Below are 25,075 nucleotides of genomic sequence, written 5' to 3'. Positions count from 1 at the left end.
GTGGAGGACTTTGATGATTTTTCCTTGACCTCATTAAGGAAAGTTTCATCTTAAAAAAAGGGTTTGGTTGTTTGTTTTTTTTCTTTTAGGTGCAGCTTTTGTATGAATTGGCTGAGATCACAAGTAAAGTTTGGAATAAAATCCAGAGGAAAGGAGTTCTCTATCAATCTCCTGTCTACACTGAACCCATGACAGGACCTGCTCCTCCTAGCTCTCCAGTTAAAAGCAGCGTTGGTACTGCTCCGCCAGACACCAGCACGTACAGCCCATCTGCCGACATCGGCACCACGACGGAGGTAGGCTTCTGCACATGCACAGTGCCACCCAAGGCCTGACTTAGGAGGTGTGGGGAGGAGCAGGCAAGCAAGAGGCAGAAAGAGCAGTAGTGTCACTTTGCTCCAAGAAACTAGTGATGAACAATTCCTGGCTCTCCTTGGTGGAACAAGAGGAAGGAGCAAACAAACCCACAATCAGTTCTGCTTCTGTGTTTATTGTTTGTCTGGATTGTTGCTCTTTGAAGGGAATGAATAGTAAGTCTCATCAGATAATGATAGCTCATGTTTTCAGGTTCAGGAGCATGAGGCATAAGGCATAAAAACAGTAACTGGTGTTTTGGGGGTACCTGTGATAACTGTGCTGCCCCTGAATCACTCCAAGGAGCTTCAGCAGTCAGCCTGTCATGCTGAAGGCAGTCACTACAGTGTCAGTGGAGAGCTGCCATGTGTAGACTGTACTGGCAGCCATGGGAGTGAGATGGATGAACAGGTCCTTGGCCAGGTGTTTGAGACTGTAGGAAGTTTCACCAGTGAAAGCTGTTTGAGAGTAGTCACTGACTTTGTCATCACCACCATACCTAGCTGTAGATAGCACCATCCTGAAATTGTGCTTCTCCTTTGTTTGAAAATGGTTGATGTGAAGAGAGAGAGAGAACCTGGTCAGTTCTGCTGTCTCCAGCTGCTACTTTGAACTGCTTCAGTCTGCTGTGCACCTCAGCTATGTTTTGTATAACAAAGACTTTATTTGAAGAAAAATGGCCTCCTCAGTATGCTCAGATGTGCACAGAACCCTGCTGTAGTTGCAGGGATGCACCTGAGCGGCATCAGTACAGAGAGGTATGCAGCTGTTCCCCCACCCCAGAAGCAGGCAGGGGAAGCTGACAGGCCTTGCGGACAAGAAACGGAGACAGATTTCTAACATTTTTTGGTCTGCTGTTAAGTGCAGCAGCAAGTTCTACCTGTCACATTGCCTAATGGGCTGCAGATGTCAGGCTGTTCAGCCATGCTGTTTGTCAGGGGGCCAAGGTTGTCTGCTGGGTGTAGACACAGTCCTCCATAGCCAATATGGATCATCGTGCATGACATCTGCCTTACACAAAAGACTTTTTACCTGGAGGCCCTGTTTGTTCTCAAGAGCCTAAGTAGTGCAATCCAAACAGGTATTTGAGAAACCAACTGCATTGTCTTGCACCAAAGTATGGTTGAGCTCTGAGTATTTTTTCCAGGTAGATGCTGAAGAAGTAACTTTAATTTCAAAAAGTGTAGAAGTGGGGTAGGGGAGTTCAGAGTAACCTAATGCTTGTCAGCCTCGTGTCATGGTATGCATCACATACTCTTCATAGGCTAGTGTAGAAAATCTGAGTGCTGAGGAACTGGGAGGGGTTGGATACAGGAAGGCAAAAGTTACCTTTAATACATCACAGAAATGGTGATTGCAGGAACTGGGATGTCAGGGAAGTTAACCCGCTGATAATAGGTGATACAGCATGGAAGTGGAGGGTGGCTGAGAATGACTTGCTTTCAGTGAACAGCAGAGTGGAAAGAGAAGATGGAGACAGCTGAGAGAGCTGGAGCAGCATTCTACCATTTTCCTGGGCCTGATTTCTCTCTGCCTATGGCTTTGCTGCTGGTTGGAGCTGGACCACTCCTTTCCCATCCCACAGAGCCTGAGTGATAAAAGCAGATGAGGCAGTTACAGTGCAGGAACTCACTGGTCAGGGCACCTAATACCAACAAATTGATTGCTGTCTTGGGACAGGCAGGCCTGAAAAAAACCCTTGCAAATCCTTGGAGAAGAAGAAAAATACTTTTATTTTAATCTCTTTAAATGTTTCACATAATTTAAATGTTTCACATCTTTGCATTCTCTAAGACATTGGTATTGACTACTTATAAAGGCATATTTTGGTTTTTAGATGTTTGAAGGTACTTAATATTGGCCTAATGTTAGTCACAAAGAAGTCAGTGGGGGCAAATCTAGGTCCATGTTGTTTGTGACCATGAGAGCCAATGGCCTGTATTAGTATAGTGTGGCCAGCAGGACAAGGGAGGTTATTCTTCCCCTGTACTCAGCATTGGTTAGGCCACACCTTGAGTCCTGTGTCCAGTTCTGGGCCTCTAAATTCAAGAGGGATGTTGAGATGCTGGAAGGTGTCCAGAGAAGGGCAACAAAGCTGGGGAAGGGTCTGGAGCACAGCCCTGTGAGGAGAGGCTGAGGGAGCTGGGGCTGCTTAGCCTGGAGAAGAGGAGGCTCAGGGGAGACCTCAATCCTGTCTACAACCTGAAGGGAGGCTGTAGCCAGGGGAGGTTCAGGCTGGATATTAGGAAGAAGTTCTTCACAGAGGGAGTGATTTGCTATTGGAATGTGCTGCCCAGGGAGGTGGTGGAGTCACTGTCCCTGGAGAGCTTCAAGAAGAGACTGGATAAGGCGCTTAGTTGCCATGGTCTAGTTAATTGGATAGAGCTGGGTGATAGGTTGGACTGGATGATCTTGGAGATCCCTTCCAACCTGGTTGATTCTGTGATTCTATGATCTGGAAAGTAGGTCTCTGTATTTATAAATGATAACATTTTTTTCCCCCAGACTGTTATAGCAGTAATATTTCTAATGGAAGAAATAGAGCAGGCAAAACATCAAAATCAAGTACATCAGCCCCAACTTCACCTTGCAGCTGGATATTTTATAGCCAGCACTGCCAACAGGCAGCAATGAAGTATAGAGAGTAATTAAGTAATGTGTATTTCAGCAGGTTTGACTTAGGGCAATTTTCCAGAGGTTTGTGTTTTATCAGAGGCTGTGTTTTCTTCAGATCTTCCTATTTTTTTTTTTTTTTTTGTTTAGAAAGTCTTTAAATCTTGAAATCCATCAAACAAAAATACTGTGCTGTGTGATGGGGGAGGAAGGGGGTTTGAGTTTTGAGATTTTCTGGTTTAATGTGTTATTTTGTTCTGTAGGAGACAAATGATTATTTTTAAAGCTTCTTTCAGCTGCAATGGACTTGCTATAAATGAATCAGAAGAAAGCAAACTCTCAGGACTGTTTATATTCAACAGCAAAAGAAGTGATTTGTTTATGTGAGCCGGGGATGATTTATATTTTAAGCTGTGTGTAATTCTTTTCGTGCTGACAAGCTGATAGTGAGCACCACAGTGCTGTGTGCATGAAGCTACCTAGCTCGCTGCACTCGAGTCTGGGTGGTGGTAAGACAGGGAAACATGAATGAGAGGCTTAAGTACTGGAGGGCTGGAAGCACTTTATCATTTTTACCATCCCTCCTTTGGAGCAGCAAAAGCAAAGGTAGTACAGACTACAACAGGCCACTTGTTACTGTTTACTTAAGTACAAACAGTGGTAGAAGTGTTTAGTCCTTGGGGAAGCTTGGTGATTAAGCAAGAACGCAGGAGTTATTTTGATAAGGCATAGCATTAGTGTGGCCAAACTGTGATCATCCCTGAGCTTTGGGCAGGCCAAGGATGAAGGCTTCTTATGTTTGGGTCTTCCTGATGAACAAAGATAAATTCTGCAAAGAAAATAAACTTAGCATATTGGTCAATTTGCAACAATCGGCGAAAGAATTAAGTTGTATATTTTAGGTCTTGGCATGAAAAGTTGTGGGAAAATAGTTCAGGGTTTCCCACTCTTTTAACTTGATTTTTCTGGAGATCTGGAAACAGAGCAGAAAATGAATGCATAAACATTTTTAACTGCAGCAGGCTGGGTGCTGAAAATCCAAAGTGGAAACAAGAATAATGCAGCCTCTCTTCTCACTTCAGTTTCTTCATCTTCCCCTGTAAAATATCCCTAAGAATTTGAGTTTATTCAAAGCAAAACAAAACAACAATAAAAGAGATAGATGTCAGCTCCTGCAGACCATCAGTTTTGCAGCCCCTGTGACTGCCCGATGGTTCTGGTTACAGAAACCTTAACAGAACGCTAAGGAGAAACGCGATCTCTTCATTTTTCTCCTCCCAAAGGATAGCCATATAGCAACATCTGCCTTCAGAGGAACATCTGCATTGCCTCTGCCACTGCAAAAGAAAATGGGCCAATTCAACTGTTTACATATGGTTAAATGGCAGAAAATAATCAGTGTGTTCACGTTGAACTGGAGAGCAGGAGAACGGGAGGAGCAGGGCCACGGCGCTGGGCAGCTGGGGCTATCTGTTGGTCAGCTCCGCAGCTGGCACTGCTGCACGCAGAAGCTGTTATCCATGAAAGCCTCCGCTTCATGCCTTCAGCTGTATTCTCAAGGTGGCTGGTCCAAGCAGTAGTCCACAGAAGTAACTTGGAATATTGGGTGGGAATGTGGTAACCTGAGTACAGAATTACACTACAAAACTGAGCACATGTGAGTCGAGGCCCTGGGTAGGACTTGCAGGCTGCGTGGTAGAACAAGTTCCAAAATCATGCTCCGAGTGTCTGATCCTCAGCTTACTCTGCCTCTGCCTGTGTCCAGAAGTTCCCAATTCTCCTGTTTCTGTTAGCTGTGTTTGACATCAACATCCTGTATTTCAGCCTTAGAAAGGCAAAGCCTGATGTTCTTTGTCAAGTTGTCTACCTGCACGCCTAGGGCTCACTTGTGCCTTCCTGGAGTTTGGTTGTGCAGCGACAGGAGTGTGTGCCACACAGTTTGAACAGGATTTAGTGAAGTCACCTCACATGCTACAGGAACTAAAGTCTGAGAAACATCTGCAAATCAGACAAGCATGAGCACAAACAACATTGGAATGATGCTCATGTTTGCCTCCTCCCTGGGGGTGTTCAAGGCCTGTAGTGGGTTGAGAGAGAAGGCCTAGCTCTCCCTCCCCCACAACAGGTTGGATGGGGCCTTGAGCAACTGAGTCTAGTTGAGAGGTGTCCCTGCCCATGGCAGGGAGGCTGGAGGAGATGAGCTCCGAGGTCCCTTCCAACCTGAGCCATTCTCTGATGCCAGTGAAAGCTTAGCTCTAGCAGTAGGAGTGGAAGCTGCAAGCACCTTGGCCTCTTTTCCTTACCTCTGTAGTTTTTGATTATAGCATCTCATCTGGTCTGTTCCATTATGTCTTTAGAAAAGGAGAATCAGTTTCTATTGATACACCTGGGCCAGAGCCTGTAACTCTGTTTCTTGGTAAACTTCATCAATATAATGGGCTGGGAAGTTGGTAGGGGCCCCCAAATGCAGAATTTGCAGCTGTTAAATTTGACTGCACATTCCTGAGTTAGTTTGCTTTTTACATGTGTCTCAGGTTATGATAGATAACTCCAGCTCTTCAAGAACCTCACAAAAACCATTACAAGTAACCTTGTGCCAGAATGCTCAACTGACTGCTTCTGTGACAGGAACAGTACATCATTTCATGTCTTCAGAAAGTCAGCTTTTAAAGAAAAGTGTGGGGAAAGGATGGCCTCCATTTCCTACAGGACTAAGTTATCTGTATACTCAAACCACTAAACACAAAACAGCTCTCTGTGGGCAAAGGAAAAAGAAGGGGAGTTAAACCAACATTAATAAAACACCTGAACACATTAAATTAATGGAAGTAGAATAACCCAAGTGTACAAGTCAAAACTTACCGTGGTGGCAGTGCGTATTTGCTGTTAACTGTACACTATTCAGTTTCATTTACTATTGTTTTCTTCATGTTTTAACTGCTAGAAATCGAGACATCTGCCAACATTTCAGTACAAAGTTGATTCTTCTTAGAAAAAAAGCATTTTGGAACATGTCCAGTGGGAGAATCAGGGTGTGTATGGAGGGTGAGGAGGAGGCTGCCTCTCATTCCCACCTCCTCCATCACAGCTTATAAATTGCAGTTTGGCAAAGTGTGCCTAAAGTGCTGCAGTACAGAAGGAATTTGGAAAAGGGTCCAGCTGTTAATAAACAAACAAATGAACAAATAAATAAATCCATGTTTGTAATAGAACAAAAGGAAGAGAGTGCAGCATATCAGTTCACAAAACATCAACAGTGGCTTGAACTTTGACTTGAACTGTAAACAAATTCTTAGGTTTAAATAAGTAGTGTTTCTCTCTTTCCTTAACCTTGAATTGACTTCTGTTTCTTGATACCCTGTGAAATCTATCTGAAGATGCCATCAAAGGGAAATTGTCCTTTCCTGACTCCTTCCTTCAAAGCTGCTGAAGGCATCCCTCAATTCCAGAGTACTGCTGACTCCAATGTCTCTAAAGCATGAGATTTGATGAGAAGTCACCTCAGACACAATGGAAGTTCAACACAGAAGCATCATCTTTTTGAGATCTCAGTCCAAGGCAAATTAGGAGGGTGTGGCAGTGTCAAAGAACCACGTGGAGGAGTTACACAAAAGAAACCAGAAGGAAGGAATTCATTGGCAGATATTGGAAGGCATAGAACTGAAGCCATGCCGATGGCGTGAAGTCGCAAGTCATGGCAAAGGAGGAGGCTTCTCTGATGTCAGGATGATGACTTTATTTGTAATGTACAAATAAAGACTCATTAAAACTGAGTTACAGGGAAGCACATAGAAGAAGGTCAAAAACCCCCCAACACTCACCAACCAGTGTGTTTGTGGTGTAGTGGTATGACCAGCCTGGGTGGCTCTTCCTCTGGCCCCTTCAACAGCTCTTTGCTCCTTTGACTTTCATCACTCTTATCCTCTTCCCCACTGCATCTCAGAACATTCCTATCAGCCTGTGGTTGGTTGTTTTTCATTGATAGTATTTCATTAGCACAGAGTTGATGAGGAAAGCTCTCTACACCAAGTGGAACTATGTCCTGGAGCCTTACAGTTTTACCACAGAATCATTGCCAAAGTCTGTTACCTCTACCTAAAAAAACCTTAATATATAGGTATTTTATTTTTCTCCTGATGTTAAAAAATGCCTTGACTCAAACATACCAGCACTGAGCCTGTGTTTATGTAGTCTGGACATCTGCATTAGTCCAGATGGGAGGAAAATGAGGACCAATGCAAAGCAGTAGTTTGTTTTCCACAACTTGTGTGTCTGCTTTCTAGGGTGATTCTCTTCAGGGCGGTGATGATTCCCCATTCTCAGACTCCATTACGTTGGAACAAACCACCAGTAACATTGGAGTCTCCAGTGGCCGTGTCAGCCTGTGGATGCAGTGGATGTTGCCAAAGATTACCATCAAGTTCTTTGCTCCTGATCCTAGAAACAATGGCACAGGTATTCAGCCTTGTTTGCTGCTCTTCGATCCCTTCGGCTATTTTACAGCACACTGTTAGCTATGTGAGGCTGCACCTCGAGTCCTGTGTCCAGTTCTGGGCCCCTCAGGTTAGGAAGGAGGTTGACTTGCTGGAACGAGTCCAGAGAAGGGCAACGAAGTTGGTGAGGGGTTTGGAACACAGCCCTGTGAAGAGAGGCTGAGGGAGCTGGGGTTGCTTAGCCTGGAAAGGAGGAGACTCAGGGGTGACCTTATTGCTCTCTACAACTACCTGAAGGGAGGTTGTAGACAGGCAGAGGTTGGTCTCTTCTCCCAGGCAGCCAGCACCAGAACAAGAGGACACAGTCTCAGACTGTGCCAGGGGAGGTTTAGGTTGGATGTTAGGAAGAAGTTCTATACAGAGAGAGTGATTGCCCATTGGAATGTGCTGCCCAGGGAGGTGGTGGAGTCACCATCACTGGAGGTGTTCAGGAGGAGACTTGATGGGGTGCTTGATGCCATGGGTTAGTTGTTTAGGTGGGTTGGATTGGTTGATGGGTTGGACACGATGATCTTGAAGGTCTCTTCCAACCTGGTTTATTATTATTATTATTATTACTCCAAGCATTTTGTATCAACACTAAACACTGCCATGCAGAAGTTTGGGGTTAGAGCTCTATTTTACACTGCAGTAACTAGCTGTAGTTAGGTGAGTGCACAAAAGCAGGGTTGTGCTTTGCCACAAACCACCTCTGTGTGGAAAGATGATTAAATTGAAACGAAATTGGTTATTTGACTAACCAATGTGGGTGCCCCAGTGGGTGGTGCACTTATGTCATTAGAAGCAATCAATTTGAGTTTGGCTAGGATTTAGTAGTTTGGTTTGTGTATGCCCATGTTTAGACAAGTAACCTCACAGTACAGCCCTTGGAATCCTGGAAGGTTTAGTATGGAGTTCAAGGCAGAAGTTTTCCACTTAGGTGTTGAAAAGAGATGTGTGTGGTGCACAGCTTCTCCTTTCTCCCTTGAGACTGAAGTCAGATTATCACCCAAGCATTGATTGTTTGGAAGCAACTTGGATTCTGTGAATGTACTGCAGGACTTGAAACGCTGCTGCTTAGAAATTGCCATTGTGACTCAGAGAAGTGGGATGAGGAGACTGCTGATGGAAGCTGATTTCCCAAGAGATGTACTTGAGCCTTTGGTTTGAAAAAAATGGGGGAAAGAAATGCCAAGTGTTGCTGGAGTAAATGTCTTGACCCAAAAAATGTTCATTTTTTGGATGCCTTATATTATGAACAGCTGAACTAAAAATCCAATACCCAATATCTATCTGTGGGGACAGGTTGGACTCAGTGATCTTTGAGGTCTCTTCCAGCCTTAGTGATACTGTAAAACCTCTCTACATCTCTGCATGAAAAGATTTGGATTCTTGGATTTTTTTTTCCTGGTTCCTGTCTGTGTGGCACCTGAGCCAAAAAAACGCTTTTGGAGCAAACTTTGGGTAGAATCAGCATTAGCCTCTTCACCAAATGGGGGGGCTCGGACACGTTGCTTGCTTTACAGCCTGCAAGTTTCAGATGCATAAGCAATACCTTGTGGTTTTCCTGGACTGTTGCAGAAGTTTGTGTTGTCAGTGAACTGGAAGATCTCAGTGCCTCAGTGGATATGCAGGATGTCTATACCAAAATCAAATGTAAAATTGAAAGCTTCAATATTGACCATTACAGGAACAGGTAATTCCTGGGGCTTGCTCTGCTTTAATTTCAGGCTCAAAGGAGGAGGCAGGTGGGGTTTTTCTTAATTCTTAACTTGAATTTAAAGTAAATTGCTCACTTCTGTGAAATTATCCTGACCTTCTAAGAATTCTGAGAAAATGGAATTGTTATTGCTATCTGGTTGCAAAGGAATACTTAGAAACCATTGCAAATCAAGGGAGCAATTATTTACATGTAGTGCTCTGTTGTACATTAAACAGAAGTCTGTCCATTATAGGAGAACATCTGAATGGGGAATTCTTTAAGTAGTGCCTCATTGTGTGTTGGCAAGTGCCAATATTTGATGATTTATGGTACTGCACTCTTGGATATTAAAAAGAAATGGCTACAAAATAGATTTGTTTCCATTGCCATGGCTCAGTAACCCCAACCCAGGGAGCTAAGCAGATCATCTGTGTGATACAGCATAATGTTGTGCAGACATACCCCAGGAAAGGACACAGAGCTGCTGGAACAAGTCCAGAGGAAGGCCACAAAGATGTTCCAAGGGCTGGAGCACCTCTGCTATGAGGACAGGCTGAGGGAGCTGGGGGTGTTCAGCCTGGAGAAGAGAAGATTCCAGGGGGACTTTAGAGCTGCCTGGCAATGCCTGAAGGGATGCTACAGGAAGGCTGCAGAGAGACTTTTCCTGCGGGGGTCTAGAGACAGGCCAAGGGGGAATGGTTTGAAGCTGAGGCAGAGCAGGGTTAGAATGGAGCTTAGGAAGAAGTTCTTCAGTAGGAGGGTGGTGACAGTCTGGAATAGGCTGTGCAGGGAGGTTGTGGCTGCCTCCTCCCTGGGGGGGTCATCAAGGTCAGGTTGGCTCCAAAGCACATTTGTTGTAACTTTTTTTTGCTTAGAGCCATTTTTAATTTGTTCCTTTTTGTTCATCTCCTCTGCTATGCCTCCTGCATTGGCTCAAGCCTTGGGGGAGACTGCTGGTCGCTGGGGCAGTGTGGAGGTGTGTTCCTTTCCTGCACTGACAAGCTGAACAGACGCACCTTGCTGGTTCGACCCGTCAGCAAGCAGGACCCTTTCAGTAACTTCTCCGGCTTCTTCCCCTCGGTGAGAACCTTGCTTCAAACCTGTTACTACACAACATCCACTGAGAAATGCCAGTTGGAATTTAAACCCAAACCCCAAAATGGCCTTAGTTTCTTGTCATCAATTGTATTTTGTGGTACTGAATATCAGTTATGTATTAGTGATTACACTTGGTTATGCTATTGGTTATTCTACCTCGTTGATTGCATTACCTGGGTTGGTTCCCTCTTGTTTCATAGTAGTTGTCAGTCTTTTTTGGGTTCTTTGTAGGTAGAGAATTTTATTTATTTATGTGTTTTATCCCTTGAAACAGACAACTGCAAAACTTCTGGATGGCTCACACCAACAGCATGGGTTCCTTTCTCTCACTTACACCAAAGCAGTGACAAAGAACGTCCGGCACAAGCTGATCTCAAGGAATGAACGGAGGACGTTCCATAAGCTGTCCGAAGGTCACACTGATGGTTCCCCTCACTTTCTTCATGAGATCCTTCTCTCTGCTCAAGCTTTTGATGTTGTCCTCTGTTTTCCCCTGCTCAATGCAATTGCAAGCATTTTTCAAGCCAGGCTGCCGAGGAGCCCAAAGGAGAAGAGAAAGTCACCAGGCCAACCCATGAGGACTCATGCTCTGACTTCCCGCAACTTGCCTCTGATTTATGTCAACACCGGTGTCATAAGAGTCTTCTTCCCCAGAAATGAGGAAGATCATCACCCTGCAGAGGGTACAGTATTTTATGCTAGGGTCTTTTTTGCTGTTCTCTGGTGTAGATAAATGCTCTAACTTGGTTAAATCATTGACTGCTGCTAGTGCCTTCAGTTGTAGGGGTCAGTTAGGAAACATAGCTCTGATGCCACTGCTCTGCAGATTTGCTGAAAGCTTCTTTTAAGTTTGCATTTAAAATATGAATCTAACAAAAAGTGGTCAAAAACTGTGAAAAGAGAACCCAATTCTGCAGCAGTGATTTGTGGTAACTCTTATAATGTTGAGACCAGTTCAGTCTTCTGTGGATGCCTATTGCAGCCAGGAGGCATATGCAGGGAGCCTTAGCTCTTGTGGAATGGGCACCTAGGAACCCATGCACTAGTGAAAGCAGGGGCATGAATGTGATTCAGATGTACCTTGTGTCTAGTCCCAACTGAGCAGATGCATTTATCATCTATGTAGTAAGTGTTAGTTGAAGCTTTTCAGACTCTCTTATGCAAGAGGCTCTCAGGTATTTCCAGAAGTGTGGCTGGAGTCAGATGTTCTTTCAAACAACAGGCAGTAGCCATCTGATTGATAGATAATACTTTTTTTGGTGAGAAATTATTTCCTTTTCATACATAAAATGTATTTACATCCCTGTTGCACTCATAGAATGCATTGGGTTGGAAGGGCCATCTAGAGGTCATCTAGTTCAATCCCCCTTCAGTGAACAGGAGCAGCCCCATGTAGATCGGGTTGCTCAAGCCTGATCTTGAATGTCTCCAGGGATGGGATCTCAGCCAGCTCCCTGGGAAACCTGTTCCAGTCTTCCACTACCCTCATAGTAAAGAATTTCCTCTTGATGTCCAGTCTAACTCTACCCTGCTCTAGTCTAAAACCACTGCCCCTTTCCCTGTCACTGGAGGCCTTTGGAAACAGCTCACTTGTAGGATCCTTCCAAGTGCTGGAAGGCTGCTCTAAGGTCTTCCTGGATTGTTCTTTTCTCCAGGCTGAGCAACCCCAGCTTACTTAGCCTATCTTCATAGGAGAGGTGCTCCAGCCCTCTGATTGCTTCCTTGGCCCTCCTGTGGACTCTCTCCATCAGGTCCACATCTTTCTTGCATCGAGGCCCCCAGAGCTGGGCAGTGTACTCCTGGTGGGGTCTCACAAGAGCAAAGCTGGACATGAGTATCAGTGCAGCCCAGGATGCCATTGGCTTTACACCTGGTGACAGCTGTCAGGAACACAATCACTGCCATTGCCAACAGTTCTAGAGACTGAAAAAGGAAAAGGAAACATTTTTTTAATGCTGCCATGAGATATTGACATCAGCCTATAGGGGTAGGGGGTTTGCTATTCTATGCAACAGCACACAATCTAATCCTAAGAGTACAGTCTTTAGACTGTTCTCATAACCTAACTGCAAGGAGTGCAGACAGTGGGAATTTACATAGAACTTTTGTTTTGCCAACATCCTCTGCAGTTCTCCAACTGGGACTGCTGAGAACACAGGCAGATAAAATTAGACTGCCTGTGTTGGCAAGGAAGAATGATGATTCTAGTTGGAAAGGAGTTCCAGGGCGTGCTATCAAGGAAATCTTTCTAACTATGGTTTTTGTAGCTCTGTGGCTGTATTAAAAAGAAATTATTAGCAATGATCCTTTGCTCATAAATGCATGAAAAGAGCAGAATTACTGTGGGTAAGCATGGCTGTAGGAAGGAAAAACCTTCATGCTTTGGAAGAATAATGATAAATGCAGCTTTGCTGAATTAGCAAGAAAGCCAACTAACTTCTGAAATATCCTCACTGAGAAAATCAGCAATATTCTGCTTGCACTTCTTCTTTCACCCATGATTTCCCCAAATTCTCATCTGTTTCTGAATGTCTGCTAAATCACTTTTCTCTTGCTTCTTGCCTTCAAGAACCATAGCAATTAGAAGCAGTGGTAAGGAGTGAGAGTTGAGTATGACCCACATTAGAGGTGTGTTAGGTCAGAAGAGTGTGATACATTGCAGAGTTTGCCCCCATAATGCTTTCTTCACTCCCAGCAGCTCTGTGTCCCTCTCATGCTGGGAACACCAGAACTGGAGGAAGGATTGGAGGTGAGTTCTCAGCAGAGCAGAGCCAAGGGGCAGAATCCCCTCTCTTGCCCTGCTGCCCACACTCCTCTGGCTGCAGCCCAGCACACAGCTGCCTGCTGGGCTGCAGGAGGGCACTGCTGGCTCCTGGGGAGCTGCTCAGCACCCAACACCCCCAAGGCTCTTTCTCCAGGGCTGCTCTCAACCCACTCTGCACCCAGCCTGGATCTGTGCCTGGGGGTGGCCCAACCCAGATGCAGGTGGTGTTTCAAGATCTCTCCAACTTTCTACCCTCTCTTAATGATGAAGACAACTAAAGCTATAAAAGCAATGGATAGCAAATAGAAGCAAGAATTAATGCACAGCAGAACACTATAAGTAAAACTTGTAAATGGCAAAAAATCCTGATAGAAGGCAGTAAAGACAGGGAAAATCCACATCTGGCCAGTTTGAGGACAGCAGGAATTGCACTGGGAGCAAAATATCCAGGATCAGTGGAAGGGACATGATGAATTTGTTGCTAGTGAAAGAGAAAAGGCAGCCTGGTGAATAAATGCACGTCCTGCATTTGTCGAAGTGATCTATTCCTGTCACTTCAGCCTGCCTCTCCACTTTGAAGTCTGTCCTAACATATGGTTTGTAACATCCTCCTTGCTTACTGTTAAGCAGTACCAAATCAGTCAGACTGAGTAACTTGTGCTCAGGGATCCCAGTCTTCTGAGGCTAATTTTTACCACACCTTGGCAGAGCGGGTTTGAGACAGATGAGTGTTCATCTGGTCACATGGGAAGTGGAGTGTTCAGATCAAACTAAACAGGTAGCTTTGGTACTGCCCCTCTGAGAACATAAAGGAAAATCTCTCTGACAGGAGTCAGCTAATAATGAACTACAGATTTTTACATGATCATAAATAGGGGTTTATGGCAGATTAGTCTTGTTAAACACAACTGACTTCCATTCTTCATTAGGATTTCAGATCCTATTTGATAAAATCTTTGCTTAGGCTTTTGTAACCACAGAAGGGTAGGGGCTGGAAGGGACCTCCAGAGATCATCCAGTCCAACCCCCCTGACACAGCAGGATCACCCAGGGCAGGTCACACAGGAACACATCCAGGTGGGTTTTGGATGTCTCCAGAGGAGACTCCACAACCTCCCTGGGCAGCCTGCTCCAGGGCTCTGGCACCCTCACAGGGAAAAAGTTTTCCCTTCTGTTCCCTGTCACCTCCTCTGCTCCAGCTTGCACCCCTTGCCCCTTGTCCTCTCCTTGGACATCCCTGGTCTGTCTGTGTTTGATGAGAAGGAGATGCAGCAGACTCAGTCTTTCCCTGTCAGGAAACTTCACCAGTTTAGTTTACCACAAGAAATGTGATGCTGTCTTTTTCTGGGCAGAACTTGGGTTTCTATCTGTTAGGCTTTTTATCTGATGTGACCACTGCATTTAAAACTCAGAATCTGTACATGTGGCTGAAATTTGAATGTGATGGAGCTGAAGTGGAAAGCACAGATTTTTCTTCTTGGAGTAATTTTGTTCCTGATGTGGAATTCACTGACCAGTGCATATCTTGTGCTTTGTACATGTGTCAGATTTCAGAGTCTCTTGTTTCAGTCCTGGTGTTTGAACTTCTCATGTGTGTTGCAGCCCATACCACATGCTACTAGAATGGTTCCACTGGAGTACTCTGCAGTGTTCTGCAGCTAAGGGACCCTGGCCCATGTTAAAAAGGCTGCAGGGCTGGAAGTGCTTCAGGTGCTGATATTTCAGCAGATAATTGTTGGAGAAAGAGCCATAGCATTAAGAGGTCTGTGGGATCCACAGCATTTGGGGCAAAACCCCTGAAAGTAAAAAGCATCAGAGTAAATGAGAAGTCACAGAGGAGATTTTTAATTGTGTGATAAAGATGATCCAAGGGCTGGAGCACCTCTGCTATGAGGACAGGCTGAGGGAGCTGGGGGTGTTCAGCCTGGAGAAGAAAAGGCTCCAGGGGGACCTTAGAGCTGCCTTCCAATAACTGAAGGGATCCTACAGGAAGGCTGAAAAGGAACTCTTCCTGAGGGTGTCTAGAGACAGGCCAAGGGGGAATGGTTTGAAGCTGAGGCAGAGCAGGGTTAGACTGGAGCTTAGAAAAGAAGTTGTTCAGTAGGAGGGTGCTGAGACTCTGGAACAGGCTGCCCAGGGAGGTTGTGGCTGCCTCCTTGCTTGGGGGTGTTGAAGGCCAGGTTGGATGAGGCCTTGAGCAGCTGAGTCTAGTTGAGAAGTCTCCCTGCCCATGGCAGGGGAGTTGGAGTAGATGAGCTCTGAGCCATTCTATGATAAAACTCTGGGGGGACATTAAATGACAACATTTGTGCCCTGTGTGCCTCACAGCAGTGGTATTGACTTTACACTTTGGGGTGTTTTTGCATTCGTGGTTGCTCCTGAGCAGAACAGACTCTTCAGCAGACATTCTTATTTAGATGTTTGTAAGGAGCAGTTTTTCAGTGCTTCTGCTGTGTGCATTTGACTTTTAATCAACCCCATATTTTCTCTCCTCCTGACTGCAGCTAATCCAGCAATTAAAGAAGACACACTGGTTCTCAAGATTGGCTCCGTCTCCATGGCTCCTCAGGCTGACAACCCTCTCAGCAGAGCTGTGCTTAGAAAAGACATTTATCAGTAAGTGCTGGGGGAGGGCTCTGGGTTCTCATACATGGTCTCAGAAAAATTCATTTTGAGCAGAGTTAATTGATCAATAAAAAAGGGGTCTGAGCAGGCTGTAAAAATACTTTTCACATACAATCTTTTGATATCCAAACCCAGGTTTTTCTGATTTTCTTCACTTGTGGGCTTTCAAATCCATTTAGACAAATCAAGTTCTTCTGTGAAGTGCTGATGAATACCAGAATTTAAATGTCAAGTCATTACAAAGCTTAAGCTCACAGATGAGAACATTTTCAGAGGCTTTCTTTTATGCAAGGACTACTAAGTTCACCTAAGAGGAAAGGAAATCTTCCCTGCCTACCAAAGTGCTCGGTAGCCACAGAGTGTGAAGGAGATGGATTTGAATAATAGCAATGGTAAACACACATTCAAACTGTAGGATTCCTGATGTCATGCAGATCAAAGCTGAAGGGAAGGCAAACTTCTGAGGAGCTCTTTCCCAGTAAACACATTTTCTGTGAAACTGTCATGCTCTGGATTGTGTCACTAAGTGTGTGCAAACCACACTCATCATCCATAGGCAGCCAAAGTGGGGAACATATGTAATCAACATGATAAAAGTAATACACGGCCCTTAGGAGAGCTGGCAGCCTTGCCAGACATAAAAGTATGGTTGCAAATAATACCAAGTGAGAAAAGTCACAGAAATACAGCTGAACAAGTGTCTTAGACTTCCTGTTGGTCTGTTTTTCAGATGTGGCAATATTTTTAACTGCTTCATAGTGCTCTTCAATAGAAATTACAAACATCAAAATCTTTTCCCAGCAGTAAAACATTTACTGCCTAGAAAATGACAGCAAGTTTTACTTTTCCTCAAGACCAGGATTTTTAGGAGGCCATGAAACATCTCCTGTTTCTCCTCTGATCACTCAGAAGTTGTCAGAGAGTCTTTCTGTCTCTTTCTTTGCATTGCCATGTGGAAATATTTAAATTAACCTTGTTCCTTCTGTGCTTAATTCATTAGTTTAAAAAAAAATGTACAAAATCATTGACATGATTTCAGATGGCAGCAAGCTTCCAGCCTGGTACCAGCAATGGCTCTGGGTGACAGAGCCTGGTCCAACTCTCAGTGTGCCCACAGAAGAGATCTCAAAATTAGCACAAGCCCTTTCTGCTTCTGCTCCCTCTGCTAGAGAAGTCTCCTCAGATATTCACAACTTCACACATTGCCTTGGGGTGGAAGGGACCCTCAAAGATCATCTTGTCCAACCCCCCTGCAGTCAGCAGGGACACCTCCAGCTACAGCAGGCTTTACCTGAGATGCACAAATTCTATGCTTGTCAGATTTCACTCAGCTGCTGAAAGGCTGTGAAACCCTTTTGCATCACAGTTCCCTGAGTCTTACATTCAAAACCAATGTGAACTGGGTTTGGGCAGTGTATATTTGGGATTCAGGTCTGTACACACTTACAGTGTGCCCCAGTCTTTCTTCAGAGATCAAGGCACCAAATGAGTAATGGAGAAATAAAGCACTGGGCCAAAGACTTCTCTGTTCCTGGCCTCGTTGTGGCCAATCTGACAAGGCCATGCTTCCTGTGTGCTTTTCTGAGGAATGTCCTCCACTTTTGGTAGTTTCCTGTAGCTGCTTCAGTGGCCATTCTGATTTCTCAGCAGCTCTCAGTCTTATCTGTGTTCCTTTAATCATCCAATCACACTGGCTGTAGTGTTTTTAAACTGCATCAGGACAGAGTCTCAGGTTACTCTGCAGAGTTTTATGAGGCAATATTGAAGTCAGTAGTGGGTGGTCTTTTGGCTTTCATAGAACCCTCAAATTGCTCAGCTTGGAAGGGACTTCACAGATCATCTCTTCCAACCTCCCTGCCATGGGCAGAGACACCTCTCAACTGGACTCAGTTGCTCAAGGCCTCATCCAGCCTGGCCTTCAACACCCCCAGAAAGGAGGCAGCCCCAACTTCCCTGGGTAGCCTGACCAGAGTCTCAGCACCCTCCTACTGAAGAACTTCTTTTTAAGCTCCAGTCTAACCCTGCTCTCCCTCAGCTTCAAACCATTGTCCCTTGTCCTCTCTCTAGACACCCTCAGAAGTCATCTCTCTGCAGCCTTCCTGCAGGATGCCTTCAGATATTGGAATGGAGCTCTAAGGTCCCCCTGCAGTCTTCTCCAGGCTGAACTGCCCCAGCTCCCTCAGCCTGTCCTCTTAGCAGAGGTGGCTTTGAGATTTCTTAACTTAGAATTTGCCCTTTTTAGTCTGTCCACAGTAGATGGGACTAGGTAACAGAAATGTGTAGCTGGAGCTAATACAGCTTGTTGAATACTGAACAATTAGCTGCTGCAGCATTCTAATCATCCCAGCGTGCCATCTTCTGTCTTTTTCCAGCCTCTTCTCCTCTAATTTGCTGCTGCTGCTTTTAATAGAATAAAAGCAAATAAATCATTGCCTGACCCACTGCCTTTACACTATTCTTGGTGTGGGGACACAAGCTTCATTTGTGGTGTCACTTTGAACAGTCTTCTGTTTAGGCCTGAACTACAACCACATGCAATGAATGTCACTTCTGTAGTGCTTCATGGGAAGAAGTTTTGCTTCTCATTTAGAAACGTTCTTGTGGAGGCTGAGAAGCTTTTTCGTGGCTGAGGGCTAAATAGAATTTCCAAACAGCTTTTGAATTTGTCCTATAAATTTCTACATGAGAAACTGAGTGTGCTCATTTATTATGAACAGAAGGTAAAGCCTGCAGTGGCTGCGAGTCATACGACAGAGACTGGGCCGCTTCTGGCCTGCAAGCTGCAGTGGCTCCATCTGCGTCTTAGGGAAAACACTTCCCTTGCTGAGCTTGGAGAGAGAACCAAATTGAGGATGAAATGTTGGAAAAAATAATGTGCCCCAAAACTTTGGGCAGAAATCATCTTTTCAGTTGTTATTGGAAGTTGGACAGGAATGGATTAACAGAGTAACTTCAGTTTTCTTAGAGCATGTAAGCATTAGTCTGGAAACAGCTATTTCCTCCAGGAGAATCTGGATGAATTTAGTTGTGACAATTAATACTCTAGTCATGGGGTCTGTGGTGACAGCTTGGACTCGATCTTTAGGTCTCTTCCAACCTTGGTGATGCTGTGATTGCAAAAAGGCATCTGAGCAGCACAGTAGTAAATGCAGGGCTCCTGAAAGAAGTACAGTGACACATTTTTAGCTGGTCACATTAAGACACAGCTTCTCCTTTTAAATTGCTAGGGTTTTTTTTCCCCTACTGAATCCCAGGAGCTGATTTGTCTTAAGAATTTCTCACTAATTTTAGATTCCTCAGCCCCAGCAAAGAGGCCTTTGTCTTACAGAGTTCTGGTCATGTTTGTTGGTTCCCATCAACAAACCAGCACTTCTGGGCAGAAGAATTTTGTTGATAGCAGAAGGCCTTGGGACAGGGATGGGGATCAGAGTAAGGAGAGACTGGATAAGGATGCAAGTGAGGCAGCTGTCTGGCTTGGTGAATAGAGGGCTGGAGCACCTCTGCTGTGAGGACAGGCTGAGGGAGCTGGGGTTGTTCAGCCTGGAGAAGAGAAGAGTCCAGGGGGACCTTAGAGCTGCCTGGCAATAGCTGAAGGGATCCTACAGGAAGGCTGCAGAGAGACTTTTCCTGAGGGTGTCTAGAGAGAGGCCAAGGGACAATGGTTTGAAGGTGAGGCAGAGCAGGGTAAGACTGGATCTTAGGAAGAGGTTCTTCAATGTGAGGGTGCTGAGACTCTGGAATAGGCTGCCCAGGAAAGTTGTGGCTGCCTCCTCCCTTCCAACCTAAGACGTTCTCTGATTCTATGATGATGATTCTGTGATAGTTAGAGCTGTGGAGGAGTCAGAGTTCAATGGCGTTTCTGCCCAGCAGTGAAGGGGAGAACCCCATTTTTGTGGGGTTTAACTACCTGGTACGCTTGTCACTGGGGTGGGGCTGCTGCTTGGAGACAACCTCACTAGGCTGCAGAAAAACAAGATGTTGTGGTCATTTCTTGGCTTGCACGATCAAGCTGTGTATGTTAGAACTTCTGAAGGGGCCAAACACATTTGGCAAAGGAGAGGAAGGTCTAGCAGTTTCAGGGAGGAAGAGTGCTGAGACAGGGAAATGGTGTTGACACCCTGTTGGAGTGAAAGGCAGCCAGTCCTTGAGATCAGAGAAATCACAGTGGAGAGAGATGTAGAAATAGTACAACTACAGGAAGAAAGCAGCAGATTTTTGGAAGCAGAAAGCTGCATTTCTCAGTTCTGGGCTCGCTCTTGTTTGGCTCTCTGGTGCCTAGTAAGATAAAAATTCCAACTCTTTTTTTTTCCCCTCTAGATCTTCATAAAATTCTCTCCTCTATGAATCCTTTGGTACCTAACAACAAAAGCACACTTCTGCTGGAGTGTCAGTGTAGTGAAATGAAGAGCTTAGCTGTGTGCCAGCTGCACAGAGACTTCTGGCAGCTGTGATGTTTGTGGCAGTGCTTTGTTCACGTTGGAGGACATCAGCTAAGATTTCTTATCAGCAGTGTCTCAAAATGGAATGCATGTTTTTGAGTGGAGGGTGCTAAAGTCAGTTCTGTGGCTGATTGTGTTACAAAAAAATCCTAGGGAAGCATGAATTCATGGAGTAATTTCAGTTGGAGGGGGACTTCCCTAGTTACTCTAGTCCAGCCTCCTGCTCAAAGCAATTTAAGACAAACAAGAATCCTAGTGGATTATGAAGATGTTTGATAATCACTTGTCAAAGGAACAGACAGCAGCTGAGGGCACCAAGCCAAAAGATCCTTTTCCATGTATGAAGATGGGTGCAGCAAACAGTAGCATCTCCTGGGGTAGCTCCAAAAGCCACACTTCCTCTTCGTGCCTCCTCATAAGTTTTCTCTTCATAATTTCCTCAGTTCTTTTTCTTTTAACACAAGTGGTGAATGTAGAGTATCAGCATGAATACATTATAATGCTTTAAAGAGGTGGAACTAATTAAATTTGTCTCAAGTCATCTTAACTACTTTTATGCCCAATTATCTCACAGGCTGTGAGATCATTTTGTCACGTTTGTAGATGCCACAGTGCTTCCCTGTCTTCTCAAACAGTGCTTAGTGCAGTTAAGCTCATGGTTAGGATCCTTAAACACTTGGAGTTGGTGTAGATGTGCCATGAAAAAATACAAGTGTGTATAGTGGTGGTTTCTAACAATGCACAGCACTGGTTGTGCTAAGCTACCAGCAGAGCTGGACAGTAGCAGTAGGATAAATCACAGAATCCTAGGATGGCTCAGGTTGGAAGGGACCTCAGAGATCATCTCCTCCAACCTCCCCCCCATGGGCAGGGACACCTCTCAACTAGACCTGGCTGCTTTAAGGCCTCATCCAAGCTGGCCTTCAACACCCTCAGGGAGGAGGCAGCCACAACCTCCTTGGGCAGCCTATTCCAGAGTCTCAGCGCCCTCAGACTGAAGAACTTCTTCCTCAGATCCAGTCTAACCCTGCTCTCCCTCACCTTCAAACCATTGTCCCTTGGCCTGTCTCTAGACACCCTCAGGACAAGTTTCTCTGCAGCCTTCCTGTAGCATCCCTTCAGGCATTGCCAGGCAGCTCTAAAGTCCCCCTGGAATCTTCTCTTCTCCAGGCTGAACACCCCCAGCTCCCTCAGCCTGTCCTTATCACACAGGTGTTCCAGCCCTTGGATCATCTTTGTGGCCTTCCTCTTGTTGATAAAAACTTCATTCCAAGCCCCAGCAATTCTGTTTCTCTGAGTGAAAAGCAGAGGCAGTAGAGACATGGCTCTGCTTAGAGGTAAAGCAGCAGAGAGCTGAAATTGAGCTGACATCTAGTTCTACTTCTGCTTTAGGATAAAGGCCATATTATACCAACTGTGTCAAGTGCTTGCTTCATTATATAGAGAGTTGCCAGGCATCCCCAGTAGGGCTGTTGTTAGCAAATTCTGACATGAAACATTATTGATGTAGGGATTATCCATTGTAGGGATTATCCATGAACAGATCAAGTGAGATAATGTTAAGGTCAAATGCAAAAATGGACTGGCTGACAAAGGGCAGGGAGCATGCAGGCAGTTTGGAGGCTGTTGCAAAAGGGCCTTGCTTATGTAGTCCAGAATAAATGTGGCTAAACTATCAAGTTCTGAAAGCTGAGGTGACCAGGATGACAAGCTGTCCTCAGCTTGGCCAATAAAGAATCTAATTGTTGTCTACACTCTGCAGTCATCCTTTCTGAAACCCAAGGATTTCATTCTTGTCACACATCAAAGCTGAACAGTCCAGGTCTGGATGTTCCATGGTCATTTTCATGTGTAGATCTCTCACAGATCAAAGCACAAAGCTGTCCATAGGCTGGTTTCAATTTGTGAATGGCAATGGAAATTCTTTAAACACTTACACACCTCCCCTCCAAAAAGCAGTTGACATGTAAGAAGTTCAGTCAAGAGAAGTTGGCTGTACAGAATTTTTTCTCTTAGTTTTCCTCAGTGCAGGTATTTCTTATTATAAATCTAGATGTGTGATCTGCTGTGCTTTTCATTCTGGTAGGTTACTGTTTGCTAATTTTTTGACTTCCAAATGTCTGCAAGTAACAAAACAGTGTTCTTGTTCCTGTGGAGTATCTGCTATCTATCTTTGGTGTAAACCCCATCATGTAGAACAGGCTTGTGATAACTTTGTAATGCCCAGGGTTGGTTAACAGCAGTCCTTCAGTGAAAGCAAAGAAGGAGTCATGATCCATTTTGTGTCTGTGCTGATAGTGCTGGAGTGAGAGGAAGGAAAGAGTGGTGGCAGGAGTCTCTGCAAGAAGCACAGAGCCAGCAGTCTGTGTGCAAGTCTGGTTTTTCTTTCCTATGTGGTTTGGAAAACCAAATGCTTTTCAGAGCTCTTCCATAGCACCCACATCTATGAGCATCTTCTCTTCCCAAATAGTTTTTGGTTGAGTATTAAATTGCTGTGGGACATGTTTATGTTAAAATACTGATACATTTAAATTATTGTAAGAAAAAGTCAGGGGTTTTTACAGCTGTAGCATGAGCAAAAGGCTTCATTCTTAGTCTTTTCCTTTTCAAACCTATGAACAGGTGAAAAAAAAAACCCACACCTTTTTTTGTGCATTGAAGTTTAGTATTCAGACACTAAATGTTTCCCAGGGTATGGAACCAGTATCAATAGGCTTGAGAAGTGGGCCAGTGCCAACTCCATGAAGTTCAACAAGTCCAAGTCCAGGGTCCTGCATCTGGGTCAGGTCAGCCCCAAGCACAAATCCAGGCTGGGTGCAGAGTGGGTTGAGAGCAGCCCTGGACAAAGAGCCTTGGGGGTGTTGGTTGCTGAGCAGCTCCCAGGAGCCAGCAGTGCCCTCCTGCAGCCCAGCAGGCAGCTGTGTGCTGGGCTGCAGCCAGAGGAGTGTGGGCAGCAGGGCAGGAGAGGGGATTCTGCCCCTTGGCTCTGCTCTGCTGAGACCACACCTCTAATACTGCATCAGGTTCTGGCCACAAGGATCATCAGTGCAGAAATGTAGGCATCCATGGGTTGGAATAGAAATGGGAGCAGCTTATTAAGATGTGCTGTGCACTGTAGGGAGTTAAACAGCTCAAAGTTACAGTGCATCATCAAATCTCTGAGCTTTGCTTTAGTTTTATAATGGATCCAATGCAGAGGTAGTGCTATGTAGAGAAAAAAAACTTTTAGGGGGAAAAAACTGCCTGACATTTCAAGGAGAGATTTCCTTTTAGTGCATGGAAGTTGTGAAATGAGGTTTCCCCAGCACCTTTTCCAGTGCCTTTCCTCCTGGAGTAAGGCAAAAGCCACAAATGTATAATGACTATTTTAAACATCTTCCTCTGGTTTTCTGAATTTTCATCTTTCAGGCCAGGATGTTTTTACTTCTCAAACTGTGTGGCTTTGGTTGCCAGGAGTCTCTCTACTTCAATGTGGATAGGCAACCCTCGTGTACGGTTTGCATCTAACAGGCTTGAGCTGTATAACTTGTTGACTTGCTGTTTGAATCAAGATACTCATATCACATAGCACCTTCTGAAGGATGCCCTTTGCTGTTGTACTTGAACTCCTGCCTTTTTAGCATGAGGACTGGAGGGAAGTTGTTTTATCTTCCCTAAGAATCCTCTCTCTGGAACAGGGCTTGGAAGTAAAGTCTTGTCCTGCTTTACATTTCTCTCTTCTTCTCTCTGTAGTGGAGAGGAGGAAAACCAGCCTGCTTAGACCTATCACCCAGTAAAATATTCACATATATGGATAGTATTACATGGAAACACCACTCCTAATTAACATTGGCATGTCTGAGGCCATCCCAGCAGTTACTAATTTAAAAGCCTCAGTGGAAACTAATTGTGAAATAGCAGCTGGAGCTGCCCATGTAGTTTCAGAAATGTAGCTTCTTAATTATCTAATACCAAAAGCTATTCAAAGCTAAATTTATAGCTGGAGTTCAACTTGAAATATGTTCAGCTTTAACTCTCAACCTTATTTTTACTTGAAATGTCTTTAATTGTGAGTGGTAAGGGAATAGGCAGTGAGGCAGAACTAATTTGCCTGAATATAGAACCATGGAATCCTACAACTGCTGAGGTTGGAATATATTTGAAATGCATTTTCTTCTGATGTGATAGCAACAGGAAGCTAAGGAGCATCACAAGAACAGCATTTCTACAGCTTCACTTTTGTCTTGAATTCCTCAGCCTAATCCCTGTGTGCTCAATGCTCATACCCAATTTCTATTATCATTTACTGAGTCTTGCCCTGAGTTTGAGTTTTTCCTCTGTGTGCAAGTTGGTATCTGCTTTATGGGCAGGTCCCTCTCAGAGAGCACTGCCATTGCTGTGTCCTGGAAGGGCCCAGTTGTTATTAATCAGGGCAGCTCTTTTGGAAACTTTATTAAATGTGGCAGGAGAAAAGCCCATCAAGTAGATGTCAGTAAAGCCTGCATCCAAGGGAATACCCAATCCATTCAAAGCAAGCAAAGATGGGCTCTGTACAGTTGTTGAAGGCAGATTTTGAAGTCTCCTGCTCCCTCTGAAGCAACGTGTTCAGTTTAATGTTAAGGACAACATCCCTCCTCCATCAGCTTTGTTTTTACTTTCAGTTTTGTTTTGAGAACCTAAAATGCATTCTCTCTGCAAAATTCTCTCTTCCTTTCAGCTGGGTGCACTGCTGCTGACTTGGCTGAGGGGTTTGCACAAATGTGTTCTTCCCCCTAGCAGTGTCCCAGCCCATCCTGAGGAGGAATGAAGTGAATTTCATGGAGATTCACAGAACTGAGTCATGCTGTTGTGTGTCCGACAGTCACGCTCCAGGGGCAAGTAGATTTGAAAGAGCAGCCCCATAGATCTCTCTCTGCTTCCTTCAAGTTTGACCTGGAAGATGATGGGAACTTGCTTATGTGTTCAGAAGGGACTCCAGTGGTGAGGAGAACCACTCTGAGCTTGGGCTTCCCCTTCTGGAGGGGCTAGT

General features: G+C 44.8%; 1 protein-coding gene across 7 annotated transcripts in view; it reads left to right on the top strand.

Annotated features, from left to right (window-relative positions):
- Positions 1–25,075, top strand: part of VPS13B (vacuolar protein sorting 13 homolog B) — a 327,581-nt gene that overhangs the window by 161,972 nt on the left and 140,534 nt on the right. For 5 of the 7 annotated variants that reach the window (XM_068161154.1, XM_068161155.1, XM_068161156.1 and 2 more), the window contains 7 exons: positions 90–296; positions 7,251–7,422; positions 9,021–9,135; positions 10,080–10,221; positions 10,514–10,922; positions 12,938–12,988; positions 15,508–15,619. In XM_068161154.1, coding sequence (XP_068017255.1) covers positions 90–296; positions 7,251–7,422; positions 9,021–9,135; positions 10,080–10,221; positions 10,514–10,922; positions 12,938–12,988; positions 15,508–15,619 — 1,208 coding nt within the window. The remainder of the gene's footprint in view (positions 1–89; positions 297–7,250; positions 7,423–9,020; positions 9,136–10,079; positions 10,222–10,513; positions 10,923–12,937; positions 12,989–15,507; positions 15,620–25,075) is intronic. The other 2 variants (XM_068161158.1, XM_068161157.1) reach the window with 1 other exon arrangement.

Source organism: Melanerpes formicivorus, unplaced genomic scaffold (assembly GCF_026170545.1).
Source record: "Melanerpes formicivorus ecotype bairdi unplaced genomic scaffold, bMelFor1.0.p_v2 SCAF_56, whole genome shotgun sequence".
Taxonomy (NCBI): domain Eukaryota; kingdom Metazoa; phylum Chordata; class Aves; order Piciformes; family Picidae; genus Melanerpes; species Melanerpes formicivorus.
The sequence above is the reverse complement of the archived record's forward strand: the minus strand, read 5'-3'. Positions and strand labels throughout refer to the sequence as shown.